The 13,931-nt window shown below is 34.1% G+C and overlaps 3 protein-coding genes across 13 annotated transcripts in view; 2 read left to right on the forward strand and 1 right to left on the reverse strand.

Moving 5' to 3' along the window:
* The first annotated feature begins 189 nt into the window (after positions 1 to 189).
* On the forward strand, positions 190 to 4,841 carry LOC128167253 (sterol carrier protein 2-like). 3 transcript variants are annotated; one of them, XM_052832854.1, is made up of 5 exons: positions 190 to 246; positions 406 to 524; positions 1,127 to 1,354; positions 1,495 to 2,271; positions 3,309 to 4,841. In XM_052832854.1, exons 2-5 carry the CDS (start codon positions 407 to 409, stop codon positions 3,473 to 3,475), a joined length of 1,290 nt encoding a protein of 429 aa, XP_052688814.1. In that variant the 5' UTR covers positions 190 to 246; position 406; the 3' UTR covers positions 3,476 to 4,841. The 3 variants fall into 3 exon arrangements, with proteins under 3 accessions (XP_052688814.1, XP_052688816.1, XP_052688817.1); XM_052832856.1 differs by having other exon boundaries at positions 203 to 256; XM_052832857.1 differs by lacking the exon at positions 190 to 246 and adding an exon at positions 248 to 278.
* A 149-nt stretch (positions 4,842 to 4,990) lies between these two features.
* Positions 4,991 to 6,180, reverse strand: LOC128167256 (transmembrane protein 69-like). Its single transcript, XM_052832861.1, has 2 exons — positions 6,087 to 6,180; positions 4,991 to 5,935 (listed from the first exon to the last, which is right to left on the reverse strand). Exon 2 carries the CDS (start codon positions 5,913 to 5,915, stop codon positions 5,142 to 5,144), a length of 774 nt encoding a protein of 257 aa, XP_052688821.1. The 5' UTR covers positions 5,916 to 5,935; positions 6,087 to 6,180; the 3' UTR covers positions 4,991 to 5,141.
* Positions 6,181 to 6,338: 158 nt separating this feature from the next.
* LOC128167243 (cell cycle checkpoint protein RAD17-like) overlaps positions 6,339 to 13,931 on the forward strand; it is an 87,982-nt gene continuing 80,389 nt past the window's right edge. For all 9 annotated transcript variants that reach the window (XM_052832849.1, XM_052832846.1, XM_052832844.1 and 6 more), the window contains exons 1-11: positions 6,339 to 6,445; positions 7,419 to 7,578; positions 9,324 to 9,533; positions 9,685 to 9,762; positions 10,058 to 10,220; positions 10,400 to 10,533; positions 10,987 to 11,039; positions 12,028 to 12,153; positions 12,750 to 12,819; positions 13,069 to 13,180; positions 13,631 to 13,822. In XM_052832849.1, the coding sequence (XP_052688809.1) occupies positions 7,465 to 7,578; positions 9,324 to 9,533; positions 9,685 to 9,762; positions 10,058 to 10,220; positions 10,400 to 10,533; positions 10,987 to 11,039; positions 12,028 to 12,153; positions 12,750 to 12,819; positions 13,069 to 13,180; positions 13,631 to 13,822 (1,252 nt within the window). In that variant the 5' untranslated portion in view covers positions 6,339 to 6,445; positions 7,419 to 7,464. The remainder of the gene's footprint in view (positions 6,446 to 7,418; positions 7,579 to 9,323; positions 9,534 to 9,684; positions 9,763 to 10,057; positions 10,221 to 10,399; positions 10,534 to 10,986; positions 11,040 to 12,027; positions 12,154 to 12,749; positions 12,820 to 13,068; positions 13,181 to 13,630; positions 13,823 to 13,931) is intronic.

The raw sequence follows: 13,931 nt of genomic DNA on the forward strand, positions 1-13,931 counted from the left end.
GAAAAACCAACAAAACGCATACAATTTATAAGATTATACTGTCTATGAAAAACAAAATACAAATTATTTTTGGTACAAAAGCAGTCTGAAATTATTTATTACAAATGCACATATACTAATATTTTAATTGAAGAAATATTAAATTATTCCAATCCATTATCCTGATTGACATTTCTTATCTTAAAAAATAAACCAACTTATTTTTGTTAATGTTGACATGCAGGTGAATCTAAACTAGGACGTCAGGTGACACTACGTAGCTATTATTATAGTTTTAAGTAGCTATATTGGTTGCATTATCTCTCTCTCTCTCTCTCTCTCTCTCTCTCTCATGCATTTCTTAGATAGTTTTGATCTTGAGCCATCAGTCACTGTTAGACTTGCATTTTTTGTTATTTGCTACAGGATGTCTGTCAATGGAGGAGCACCGCCAAAGAGAGCTTTCGTTGTGGGAGTGGGTGTCACTAAATTTGAGAAACCTCTCACCAAAGAATGGGACTATCCAGACATGGGGAGAGAAGCTGGTACAATCATTATATAGAATGCTAGTTGCAGGTCTAGCTGTAGCTCCCAGTCTTAAAAAATTCGGATAGATGACCTAGCTGGGAGCTTCCTAGGTCGTCAATCCAAATTTTTTTCAGACCGGGAGCTACAGACCTGCACCTAGTAGAATTCAATCTTAGTGAGATTTGTCAAAACTAAAAGGTTTTGATTTTACTTCTTATTAAAAGGAGAGATGTCATTATATTTTTTTTTTTGGACAAACCTCAGCATGTTGCTCAGTAGACACAAACATTAATTTTAAAGTAAGATATAAAGAGCCCCCCCCCCCCCCCAAGTGTTAAATTAATATGTATAGTCTATATATTTTAGTGATCATGTTAATCTAAAACTTTATAATACCACGCTAAGAAAAAATTCTGCACACAAACCCTTAAAAAAAATTAAACTCATTCAAAATTTTCAATTCTCAAGACCTTACAATGCAAATAACATTTATTTTATAAATTTTTATTCAATTGCTTTTAATGTTTGCTCATTATCTCAATTCTAAAATTGGTAAAAAATGATTTACAAGTAAGATATTTAATGAAAACCAACCTTTACATGGGATTATGTGCTTCAGGTCTGGCTGCACTGACAGATGCTGAGATAGACTATCGGCAGATTCAGGCCGTGGTGGCCAGCTACTGCTATGGAGAGCCCACCTCTGGGCAGCGAGCTGTGTATGAGCTGGGCCTGACAGGGGTGCCTGTGTTTAATGTCAACAACAACTGCTCTTCCGGCTCCAGTGCTCTCATGCTGGCTCGAAGGCTCGTCCAGAGTGGTGTTGAGGATTGTGTCCTAGCCCTCGGTAAAGTGCACTTATTCTAATGTCCTATCCTATTGTTATACAGAAATGAATTAAGACCTAAAAAATTAACATATATACCAGTATATAAAACTTATTTTGGTGGAATAACAATTTAATTACATGTATTAATATTTTGGTAGGCTTTGAAAAGATGGAAAGGGGTTTGTCAGAGAAATACACTGATCGAACGTCTCCGGTGAAACGTCACATGGACCACATGGTTAACATTGGTGCAGAACCAGGACTGATACAACCGAGGATGAACAACATGACCTCAGATGTCGTCAAGCTCTATGCTTATGCTGCCAGAGAATATATCAAGAAATATCCAGGAACCACAGTGGATGACTTTGTGGATATTGCATATAAAAATCACAAACAAAGTGTGAACAATCCATGGGCCACCATTCAGAGGGAGATGTCAAAGGAGGACATAAAATCCAAATTGATGCTGTGTTATCCAATCACATTCTGGATGTCTGCTCCGACAGCCGATGGAGGGGCAGCTGCTGTCGTCTGCAGTGAAGAATTCATGATCAGAAACAACCTACAGAGGCAGGCAGTTGAAATCATCTCCCAACACATGGTGACCGACACTGGAGCCTCGTTTAAAGAAAGCTTTATGGACCTGTCTGGATACCACATGGCTAAAGAAGCCGCCAACCGTTGCTACAGAGATACTGGACTCTCGTCCTCGGATGTTGATGTTTTGGAAGTGCATGACTGTTTTTCTTGCAACGAGCTTTTTATGTACGAGGCTCTACAGCTAGCCCCGGAGGGGAGAGGTGCGGATCTTATCAGGAATGGCAAGTGGGTGACCAACAAGAACGGAGGACAAATGTGCGTGTTGAACAATAAATGGGTTGTTAATCCGTCAGGAGGTCTAGAATCCAAGGGTCATCCAATAGGAGCTACAGGTTAGAAAAAGCCATTTGACATTATATAACTGTATAAATACTAAATGGATATATCATATCATACCGGTAAACACAAAGAAAAAATCATTTTTCTACATAATCATAATGTCAATATCCATAATTCCAAAGTGGAAATAGAATAAATCACTCAAAGCCATATGAAACATTGTACTGGTGGTTTATCATAAATTTATATCTCTAATAGAATTAAAATTTCAATGGAATCTTTTAAGGCTCAAAATTTGGACAACAGCAGTTTGATATATTATGGTGTACCTACTTTAGTGACCCTGTTCCTCCCCTTTCCAAATTCATTAATTTTCACAGGAAACAATATGCCACCTAATGTGGAATTGCCCAACTCTACAGCTGCTTCTTAATAACTTTATAAAATTATGTCAAACAAAAAATATAGATATTGAATTGAATCAAGATACTTTCATGTTTGGAGAAAACTAAACTAGAGAAAATATTAGACAGAGCAATTTATATTTATGCTAGTTTAGCATTACATATACAGAGGCAGATGTTTTAAAAGTAACTTATCAGTCCTTGGAGTATTACACAAGATAGAATCATATTTTTAGGCAATAAAATACACTGCAAATGTGGATATAAAAAATGAATGAATTTTATAACATATGGGAAAGATGGCAACATTTATTTACATTCTCTCTCTCTCTCTTTCTCTCTCTCTCTTTCTCTCTCTCTCTCTCTCTCTCTCTCTCTCTCTCTCTCTCTCTCTCTCTCTCTCTCTCTCTCTCTCTCTCTCTCAGATAAGTGTTTTAAGTCATTTATCTTAAACTTTCATGTTTTGTCATTATAAATATTTCTTGAATGAAATAAATAAATTCATTTTTAAAAAAAAGTTACATTTTCAAAAATCATATAATTATATATGGTTAACTAAATAAATGCTTTTCATTGTGTAAATTACCTGTATATTCTCTGTGGAAAGAAAGGGAATTGCTCTCTTACTGTATGCACCATGTATTGAACATGTCACATAAAAAACACCCACCAACATATCTTTTTAGGGTTAGCCCAGTGTACAGAGCTTGTGAAGCAGCTACGAGGCCTAGCGGATAAAAGACAAGTGGATGGAGCCAAAATAGCCATGCAGCACAACTTTGGGATAGGTGGAGCAGCCGTGGTAACCATGTACAGAAAATATCAACCACTGCCAGTACATGCTAAACTGTGAGGGGAAATCTTGCCTCCTGTTAACAATCATTATATATTAATACAATCATTCTATTTAGGTATGAATTTATTCTAGTGAATATTTACCAGTATGTGAATGTATTAAAATGAATATTAAAATGGCTGTGATTTTGATTTCTGTAAATAGTTTTATCATGCATAATATTATATCTCATGAGAAATTCTTTTTTGAGTATGTGTGTTTTTTGTTGACATATGTATTGTAATAAATGAGAGAGAAGTTTTATTGGATGAACAAATGGTTGATATTGTGATTGTTGGATTTTACATGTATATACTGATAAGAAATGATAAAACATCAACTGAATGTACCATACATGCTTTTGTATTTTGATTGTATGCATCATTATATTGTTTGAAATAAAGCAGGTACGTACCGCTAATTCCTTGAAACATACCTGGTAAGTTGAGCTAGAATTGATACCAGATTTTTTGCATAAAATTTTCACAAAAAAATGTTCTTTTGTTAAGTTAATGAATTTGAAGTACTTATTTCATGTCAATCTACATGTAGCTTTGTGATTAAAATATATTTTTTCTTTGTAATTAAAAATCTAGTCAAATATTAAATGTAATAAGTGTGGATGATTTAATTTGCTGAAAAGACGGTGTGCCGTAATTGATACATTCTCACAATACGATGGGTACTGAGTTTACCTGTGGCAGGGGTTCCAATGTGGATGTTGGGAGGATGTATTCATTGCCAAGTGTTTAGTAAATTCATTGACCTTGTATTTTTTTTTTAATAGTTATTTCACTTGTAAATATTAAACAAAGTAATGATCATTGCTGTCCCCCCAAAGAAATAATCAATGGAAAAAGTCTTATGTCTGAAAGTCATCATGACAGTTTATGCACAAGTAATTGGTAAATACTCTGAAATCATTAAAATTCGTGGGGGCCAATTTTCGTGGATTGCTTCAATTTTACAGGTTCGTAGGGACGTAATTTCGTGTAATCTCGGATACTTACAAAAGGAAATGCAACTTTAGAGTCCTAATTTATTTTTCGTTGAAGATGTTAATTCGTGGATTAGCAGTGCCCACGAATTCCACGAAAATTGAGCCACGGCGAAATCTAATGATTCCACAGTAAATGTTCATGTAATTCAAATTAAATTTGCTGAAAACAGTTTCTAATATTACATGCAAATTGCTGGTGCATTCTGAGGAATGGAACTCCAAAATATATGTTTGATAACTACATTGTTCTTGAGAATGCTGGTATGTTGGAAGGAAGATGGCTTAAAATCATACGTGTATCACAAATGAATCAATGTGTCATTGAAATGTTATTTATGTAATTGTTGATGAAATCATTCAAATAAAGTTACAAATTGCTATAAATACCATTACCATTGAAGTTTTTTGTACTATGAAATGCACATATTTGGTTTGATCAACAATTTTTGGTCATTTTAGTTCATTCAGGTGCCATATTGTCAATATGAACTTTAGAAAAATTAATATTGGAGGTTACAACAAATTTCTGGAGATGAATGGACACAACTTTATTCTGTTATTAATTTACAAGTTATTTTGACAAACCAACATTTTGATAATTAAGGTCCAGTTTAACCATTACATGCATCATTCATATACAATTCAATACAATTCTATAAATACTGGTATACAGAAACACTAAAATTATTCCTCATTCTTAGACTGTTGTGGCTGTTCTTTAGCCACAGCAATATCAGAGTCCTTTGGGGAGTCGACAGATTTTAATCGTGACTTGCAAGAAAAGGTTAAGATAAAACTGCTGACGGCAACAAATGTCAAAAGCATGCGTAATCCCCGGAACCAGGCTGGATACGACTCTGTCACAGCATCATGGCATCCAACTCCAGTTAACCCCAACATGACGATAAGCTGTGAAACAGGTTCTGGACATAGGACTGCTGAGAAAGCAACTAGAGAGGGAACAATACTGATGACCATGTTATTCATGTTGTCCCATTCTGCAGGAGTTGTCTTCCCCTCACAGACTCCAAACCCCCATCTTACTCCGCCCAAGAAAGACAGAATGCAGGCTCCATACACCATCTGGGCATTTGCTAAAAATGCCACAGAGGACTGGCCGAATATCATCATTAGACCTGGGGCTCCAATGAAAGGTAGCAGTCCAGATGTACCCAAAACTAGGGCTGGGTACGGACAATGTCTTAGCCCTATTATGCCATCTATAACCAAACCAGTTTTTCCTGTCCGGAAAGTACTGGTTACACTGGTTAATTTATTTGATAAATTGCTGACTACGGACCGAAAACCTCTTCTATTTAGTAGTGCACAGTCAGATGTTCTTTGATGAATCTTTTTCTCATCACCAACAGAAACCATTCCCAATGATGCGTAAATGTTCCTCCTGTTCAGAAAGAAGATTTGCCTATTAGCAAATGCATATCTGCAAAGAGCTGTCATTCTTCTTCGGGAGGATTAACCTTTAATAAAAGAAAATTAAGATGTAGAATAATGAGTTGAACTGTTAAAGAAAATTTAAACAAGAAGCAAAGGAGCATGCTGTATAAACTCTTTATTTTGAATTTTTTAACATTAAATTTATGATAAGCAATGCTTAGAAAGCTTACTTACACAATGTCGAATCTTCGATTAGATGAATTTTGTTGACAAAATGATGAGAAAGTAGACTACTTTCACTTTGCAATGTCGAAGGTCGCTTATGGTGCTAAAACGAGACCAGGAGAATATTTATGATGTATGAAGTTCAAATTGATTTTCGAATATGCTAGTATGTTATAATGCAGAAAAATAAAGATCTTTAATGTCTTAGATACAAAACTTCCAAGAGATATTTTAACAATGCAATAAATCAAAAGACATATAAGCGACCTTCTGTACCAACATGGCGGCTAGTTCGAAATCCATGCTAGAAAAATCTGAAAATGAGACATGTCATTTGGATGATTTTTGATTTAATAACAGTATTTTCGGTAATTTGTATTGGTTATTGGTATTTTATGATTAACAGATTCATTGATATCAAAGTCATAACTATATCATACAGTAATTAAAGAATTAAGATACTTTGGGCTGGCAAATAAAATATCAAAATCGTGAAAAAAGAAAGTAAAACGTCAGAGATTTAGGGCAAGTAAAATATCTAAATCGTTAAAAAAGCCAGGAACATTTTGGAATAACTTTTGGTATATCAACTTTTTCTAAAGACCTGTCATACTGTGATACACTTAAAACAATTTATCTTGCATGTGCATGTGCACCTTGTATTGACAGACTACTGGGCTCCGTTCAAGATCGTAGCTGCTACATAAGGCTACATAGTTGAACGGTAAGCTAGTCTAGCCGCTACGTAGATATTTGCCTAAATATTTTATGCTAGGCATCAAATTCAAGATGGCCACCTAAATTACCTTGTTGTAACAAACATGAAATATATTTATTTAGTGAATTATTTTGTTCATCCTTTAAGTTATAATGAATTTTAACAATCATATTTCTGCTTGAAATTAAAAAATTATGTCAATGTAATTAGTCTTTAGTTGAACATTTCCAACTTCAAATCTGAGACCTAGTGGCTAACCCTGTTGTCCGTTAAATAGACTTAGATATCTACGACCTAGCGGCTAGGCTAGCAGCTACGATCTTCAACGCAGCCCAGGCGTAGGACCAGTTCTGGCCAAGTTACCATTTCTTGCTAGTACAATGTGACGTCATTTTATCAACACATAAAGTTATACATCACAATGTAATGGCGAGAAATGGTACTATACATTGGTCATTGCCCCAATATAGCCCTCTTCATTTATCTGACGTTCAAATGCGTGTCAATGTGACTTCATCTTTCTGACTTTGTTTAAGCCATGGCCTCATGGTTTCAACTGCAGATATGCAGCAAATTGTCAGAATTGGTCTTTACTTCTTAGCTCGAACTTTGTTATATTTTAGTCAAACCCTGCATAGAACAGCTTAGTAAAAATTTCCACTAAAAATCATGTGGTCAGATAATGAGAGCAGCAGAGATTCAGTGGTGGACCTAACAGATTCACCTCCTCTGAAAACTAAAAAAAGAAAAAGAGAGACATTAACTTCGAAACCAGTTCCAAAAGTAAGTGTTTTCATAAAGGAACTTATTCTCACATGATCTAATTCTTTGATATAAAGTTTATGCATGTTTTGTACAAGTGGCATTGCATGTCTGGAGCATGTTTTCTCTCCCTTTGGATTAAGCTGGCTCATACTTTACCACAGATTGCCTTTGAGTGAAGGGTGTTCAGTAACCTTGACCAAATTTCTAGTTTAAAGGTCAAATGCATATCAGACCTCTTTTATAACTATACTTTATTTGTCCAAACCATCTATTCTATCCTCTTCCCCCTTTTTGATCCATGCTTCACACAAAGAGTGCTTGTAAGTTTAAAGTGTGCAGTGTCCTTGAATCAAGTTTCTTGGTCTTAGTTAAAGGTCATAGCAGATCTCTTTAAAAGTACCGTAAGTTTGGAACCATTAATTTTTTCTCCTTGACCCACTCTCACCAAGACTTTACTAAATGACTGTTCACATGTAAGAAGTTTGCAGTCATCTTGAATCAACTTTCTATATTTAATGTCAAGGTCATAGCAATCCTCTATTGAAAAAAAAACACCCATGGAATGCTTGTTGGACAAAGTCTGTGCAGGGATCTTAAACTAAATGTTTCAAGTAAGATGTTAAGATCAAAACAAAGTCCTGTAAATGCTTTATAATTAAACTCTCATGTCCTTATTATAGCAAGGCCTTTGAGATGGTCATCATGATTCATCTCAATTAACTATTTCCATATATTGTTACAATTTTTACATTTCAACTGCAAGTGTATCTTTGATCCATATGTCAGTTTTACTTTTTGAAAAAAAGATATAAAATCAAACAATTTCAATTGACAACCAAGAAACATATTTAAGGTCATACGACACGTTCCTCAATTTTATATACAGTAAAACACGGTTATAGCGAACACGCTTATAATGAATTGACGCTTACAGCGAAGTGAATTTCATTCCCCAAGTCTCTATTTCATGTTGTAAACTTGACGGATATAATGAATTACGCTTATAACGAAGTTAAATTGGCCGTCTCTGGGACTTCGTTATAAGCGTGTTTTACTGTAACTTTTTCCATGAATTTGCTATTGATTTACTACTACTTTGAGAAGCTTTCTTGCAAAAAATTAGGATACCTTACTAGGAATTTGTGCAAAATACTAGAGTCTGCAATTTCCTATATAATCTTTTTGAAAATACACCTGAATTGCTGATATAAAAATTTATATATTAATTGATATACTTGTACATGTATACAGCCGGGGCTGGTGTTTGAACTCACGACTCATTGAACCTACAGTCCTTACAGTGTGCGGCCACCTCTCTAACCACTTGGCCATCTAAATAATTTTAAAAATGATTATAAATAATAATTTTTATTGGAACTCTTTATTACGACAGGATACAAAAAAGATGCTCGGGGAACATGTCTTAACTTCAAATTGCTTTCAGAGACTATATTGTATATACCGGTAGGTTTATTTTTGCCCTTCTTCAGTCTTCACTTGCAAACAATGTTGCCCAATCTTGAATTTGCCCTACACAGCTGTGTTTAAAGAGAGATGATATGAGACATTGAAACTCATCCAGTCTAAAATTTGCCAGCTGACAATGAGGGCAAAAGTGGCAAAAATAACATGGGGGAGGGGGGAATTTTCCTTGTATAAATTGATTTTTAGATGCTTTAAATTTGTTTGTGTCTGTATTCTCACAAGTGTAGAAACATTTGGAAAAGAATTTTCTATCTTATTTATCTCTCTTATAACCACAGAAGGCTAGTTCTTCCCAATGGGTGACTTCAGCTTTTGGAGACTTTGATGATTTTGCTGGATTTGGATCTTCTACGCAGCCTGCAGCAAAAACCAAGCAATCTAAACTAGTCACTAAACCTCTGTCCCAGTGTCCTCCGAGGGCTAACGTCAGTAAGCGGCCATCTTATGAGGACGAGCTGTGGTCTGACAAACACACTCCCAAATCTGTGGTAACTTGAATACTTGTAATTCCCAATTTTCCAGGGGATTAGCAAGTACCGGTACATTTTTAAGTGAGAAAAATAAATTTACTAATGAAGTTTCATTTAAGAAATGATATTGCCCATGATCATAGTACATATATTTTCTTTTACTTCCCAGTCAGATTTAGCTGTCCATAAGAAGAAAATAGAGGAATTGCAGACATGGCTTCAGAGACACCTGAATTCTAAGACAATGGTAACATTTTTATAGACTGTTGAAGCAAAGGGCCCATTCACATAGTACTCTATCTCATTCTAAAAATTAATTAAAATATTTTATGCACTTATTAAACTATTAAACTAAATATGTTTGATATTGATTTGAATTCATTAATCTCAATATATTTATGGGTAAAAATCTAGAAAAAAGTATTTTTAGTACTTTAATCTCAACCCACTTATTGATCTAAATCAAAACTTTGTGAATATATCAAAATCAGCATGCATGCTTATGATAAATTGGTTAAAATGATATAAATGAAATGTTACAGAGATCACCAATGGTTCTGTTGACTGGACCAGCGGGTGCAGGGAAATCGGCCTTGGTTCAAGTGCTGGCCAAGGAGCTAAACTGTGAGCTGAAGGAGTGGTCCAACCCTATAGCTGCTGCTTATGATGAGTTATCTTTTCTTGATAGAAGGAATAACTGGTCAGGTACTGTTTTGTCTTTGGGTTTATTTTTTATCAAAATGGATAAAAGTATGAAATCAATATATACAGTATACATGTATATCTGAGGCATGAAATAAGTTCTGTGACAGAGTAGAACTGTTTGTGTTGCTTATTCTTCTTTGTCTGAGAAAGATTTTGTATAAGGTGTTTCACCTTTTTAGATTACTCCAGAGTGGAAGGCAGCTACTCAAGTTCTCAGCTCTCACAGTTCCAACAGTTTCTACTGAGGGCAGACAAGTACAACTCCCTGGACATATTTGGAAACGGAACTCAGGGAAAAGTCATCCTAGTAGAGGTCACTTATAAGATAATTTATTTTTGTTAAAGTTGTTTTAAACTAAAATTGTGTATTGATTCATCTTTTGTAAAAAGAAATAAAACATTGGTACATGTAGTGCCAATGAAACTCCCACAGTAATACAGTCAAACCTCGTTATCTCGAACTAGATGGATGGGACTGGTTAAAAACTTCCGAGATATCCAAGTATTCGAGATATCAAGGGTAAAATACTTAAATTTTAAGTGTTTGGGACTTACAAATCACTTCGACATATCCATGGTATTCGAGACATCGGTGTTCGAGATACCGAAGTTCAACTGTAGTTATAGTATCATTCAGGATCAAGTTTATGTGTGTAGCAAGTTTTATTTTATTATTATGCATAAATTAATTACAAATATCAATTTGGCACATGTATTTCAATTAATGCCAATTATAAGTTAAGACATATTCATGTTTATGTTTCAGGAATTCCCAAACATAGTTTACAAAGATGCCACATCTTTCCATGATATTTTGAGGTAAAGTTAATTGTTGTGTGATTATCCACAACAGTGATGCATTTATGAACATTTCTTTCAAGAGATTTTATTTCTTCAAGATGAAATTATTGCAGCATGTTGTGATATTGCATTATTTTTGTATCCTGGCTTTTTGTTGTATTTAATGAATGTTGGTTTTATAAGTCTAAGCAATTCATTGGTGTCTTTATGTATATTACATATTGGTTTAAGGTGGAATAACACCGTCACAAAATGGTTGACCTCTGATCGAAACAACATTTCGTTGATGATAACATGTAACTTCCTGCATAGCAGAGTGGATAAAGTGTCGGGCTTGTGATCTGTACATCCTGAGTTCGAATCCCGCAGGGGCTTTTGTTGTTACTTACTGAAATGAATTTTTTAGATATTCATTTTTTATCCGCAATCTGCAAATTTTATCGCTTATTTGACATAAGTACATTTTATTTATTGTTATATCTTTTATAATCAAAAAATTTACTGTTAAGTGATTTTTTCCATGTGTGTTATTCCACCTTAAAAGGTGTGCATAAATTGGTATATTTTAACATTTAAAGCTGACTTTATAAAGTTTATTATTCTCTGAAATTTCCTTAATTTTAATAGAATTTTTTTTGCTATGCATTTAGAAATTAAGATACATTTTGAGAATTTATCACATGGGAGTTAGTGACCTGAAACCTTTGTTCTTTTATCTTTGGGTATCTGTATCATACTCTGTGTATTAACATGCGATTATAGGTTGATATTTTCTCTCATAATACATGCATTGTAGCTTCAAACTTGTTTATGTTCTGTTTTAAAAGCAGATTGCTCATGTAAATGAACATGTATATCATATTGGTATGAACTTTGTGCCTATTGCAGGATTTTTTTTTAGACCCATATTAGTGTGCTTTTAAGTCATCTCTTGACTGTCATTATCTTCATATAAATTTATTACTAACTACAATCTACATTTATGTTTCAACATTTCTTTAAAAAGGAAGTATTCAAAAGTGGGGAGGTGTCCCCTCATCTTCATCATCAGTGACTCCAGCAGTGGGGAGAGCAATGAGAGACTCCTGTTTCCCAAGCACTTACAGGAGGAGCTTCACATCGAAAACATCAGGTACTGTGGAACTGTTTAAATTCATGGGGGGAATTTTAGTGGACTGTTCAATATTTTAAGGTTGGTTGGAGTGTAATTACATGTATGTGGATTTGGTTGTAGCTATGAAAAATAAAGATTGTTTCATAAATTGTTAGGGATATTAAATCATAGATGAGGAGAAACCCACATTAAATGCAAAATTTGAGCCACTTTGAATTATAATGATTCCTTAGAAAACTATGTATCAGTTTAGTATATTTCCTTTAGTGAGTATGAATGAATATACATTTACAATGTTGAAGCCTTTGAAGGGGGGGGGTATCTTATTAGAATGGTTTGAGTCTAACTATTACCTGATTCAAAATAGTAAACCATGGAAGCCAACTTTAATTTGGCATATACTTTTTCTCCTTTATTAAATATGATAGGTTAATCTTCATGCTGCTTCATATTAGATTTAAACCTTGTCATCTTCTTGACCTACATGTACATTAATAATGCTGTCCCATTTTTTATACTGAAGATTAAGGCAAGATTGTGTTTTCTAAACACTTTACAAAATGTTATTGCCATCATACACAAGTACATGCAGTATCATTTTAATATCATTTCAGCTTCAATCCTATAGCAGCAACTACAATGCTAAAATTTTTAACAAAAATAGCAACAGAAGAAGCCGCTCATGTAAGTCTATGTCAACAGGTCGTTGTTTAAACTGTTTAACATTCGTACTAATTTACGTAACTACAATAATAGAAATTTTTTGTTTTGCACACACACAAATACTGAACAAGAAATGTGGCGAAAAAATTCTGCACTACTTTAGAAGATAATTAGAATTTCAATCCTGATGTGTATGTGACTGTAAAAAACATTTATTTATTTAACAAGTGTATGTAATTGAAAACATGAAATTGCAACTGTCGATTTTAGGGCATGCACAAGTTTTCCATACCATCTAAAGCAGTGATAGAATCAATATCCATGTCCAGTGCTGGAGACATTAGAGGAGCCATCAATGCTCTACAGTTTGCATGTCTCAAAGGTTAGATGAGTTTATACTGTTTTGTTGCAACTATTTTTCCTATATACTGTACAATAGTGAAAGGAACTGTACAAATATATATATATGTAGGCTTCATCAATAATACTGCAAACCAAGTATTTAACACACCATTTTCTATTTGCAAATGGTCAGTTGAAAAGTGCAAACAAATTTGCAACAATTATTTTTTGTTTTATTCATTTCCTCAATGAAAATTTTTTTTTTTTAATTTTCCAAAGCTTGTTCATGCTTTATGTTGTTTGCAATGAAAAATATAAAAAAACAGAAGATTCTTATCAATCTTTTGGACATTCACTTATCTAAAACTTGTGTATAATATTTGGTTAATGTTTTACAGTTCCTCAATCGACTTCACTATCAAGTTCAACTTCATAGAATTTTAATTGTAACAGAAAATTGGCATTTAAAAGTTCTTCATTTACTTTGTAGACACACATGATCTTCTTCCTACCACATCTAAAGGCAGACAATCAAAGAAAAAAACATCAGGAGAAGCATCAAAATCGAAGAGAGCAGGAAACAAGAGTTCTGCTGACTCAGACTCCACCCTGGCGGCCATAGGTGGCAGGGATACCTCTCTGTTCCTGTTTAGAGCTCTGGGCAAAATTTTGTATTGTAAAAGTGAGTGGTATTGATTAGTTTGATCTAGTTTGGTATGTCTCAATGTTTTATTCTTTGTTGATGAAATCTTGAAATCCATAAATTTAAGAATTTTTGAGTACCGTAATCC

The sequence above is a fragment of the Crassostrea angulata genome, chromosome 10, assembly GCF_025612915.1.
Source record: "Crassostrea angulata isolate pt1a10 chromosome 10, ASM2561291v2, whole genome shotgun sequence".
Classification (NCBI taxonomy): Eukaryota; Metazoa; Mollusca; class Bivalvia; order Ostreida; family Ostreidae; genus Magallana; species Magallana angulata.

Bases quoted from the DNA above. Each gene is read 5' to 3' on its own strand.
- LOC128167256 (XM_052832861.1), bottom strand. From the start codon at position 5,915: ATGACAGCTCTTTGCAGATATGCATTTGCTAATAGGCAAATCTTCTTT.
- LOC128167253 (XM_052832854.1), top strand. From the start codon at position 407: ATGTCTGTCAATGGAGGAGCACCGCCAAAGAGAGCTTTCGTTGTGGGA. The intron at 525-1,126 runs GTACAATCATTA...TATGTGCTTCAG, and splicing joins AGACATGGGGAGAGAAGCTG to GTCTGGCTGCACTGACAGAT. The intron at 2,272-3,308 runs GTTAGAAAAAGC...ATATCTTTTTAG, and splicing joins TCATCCAATAGGAGCTACAG to GGTTAGCCCAGTGTACAGAG.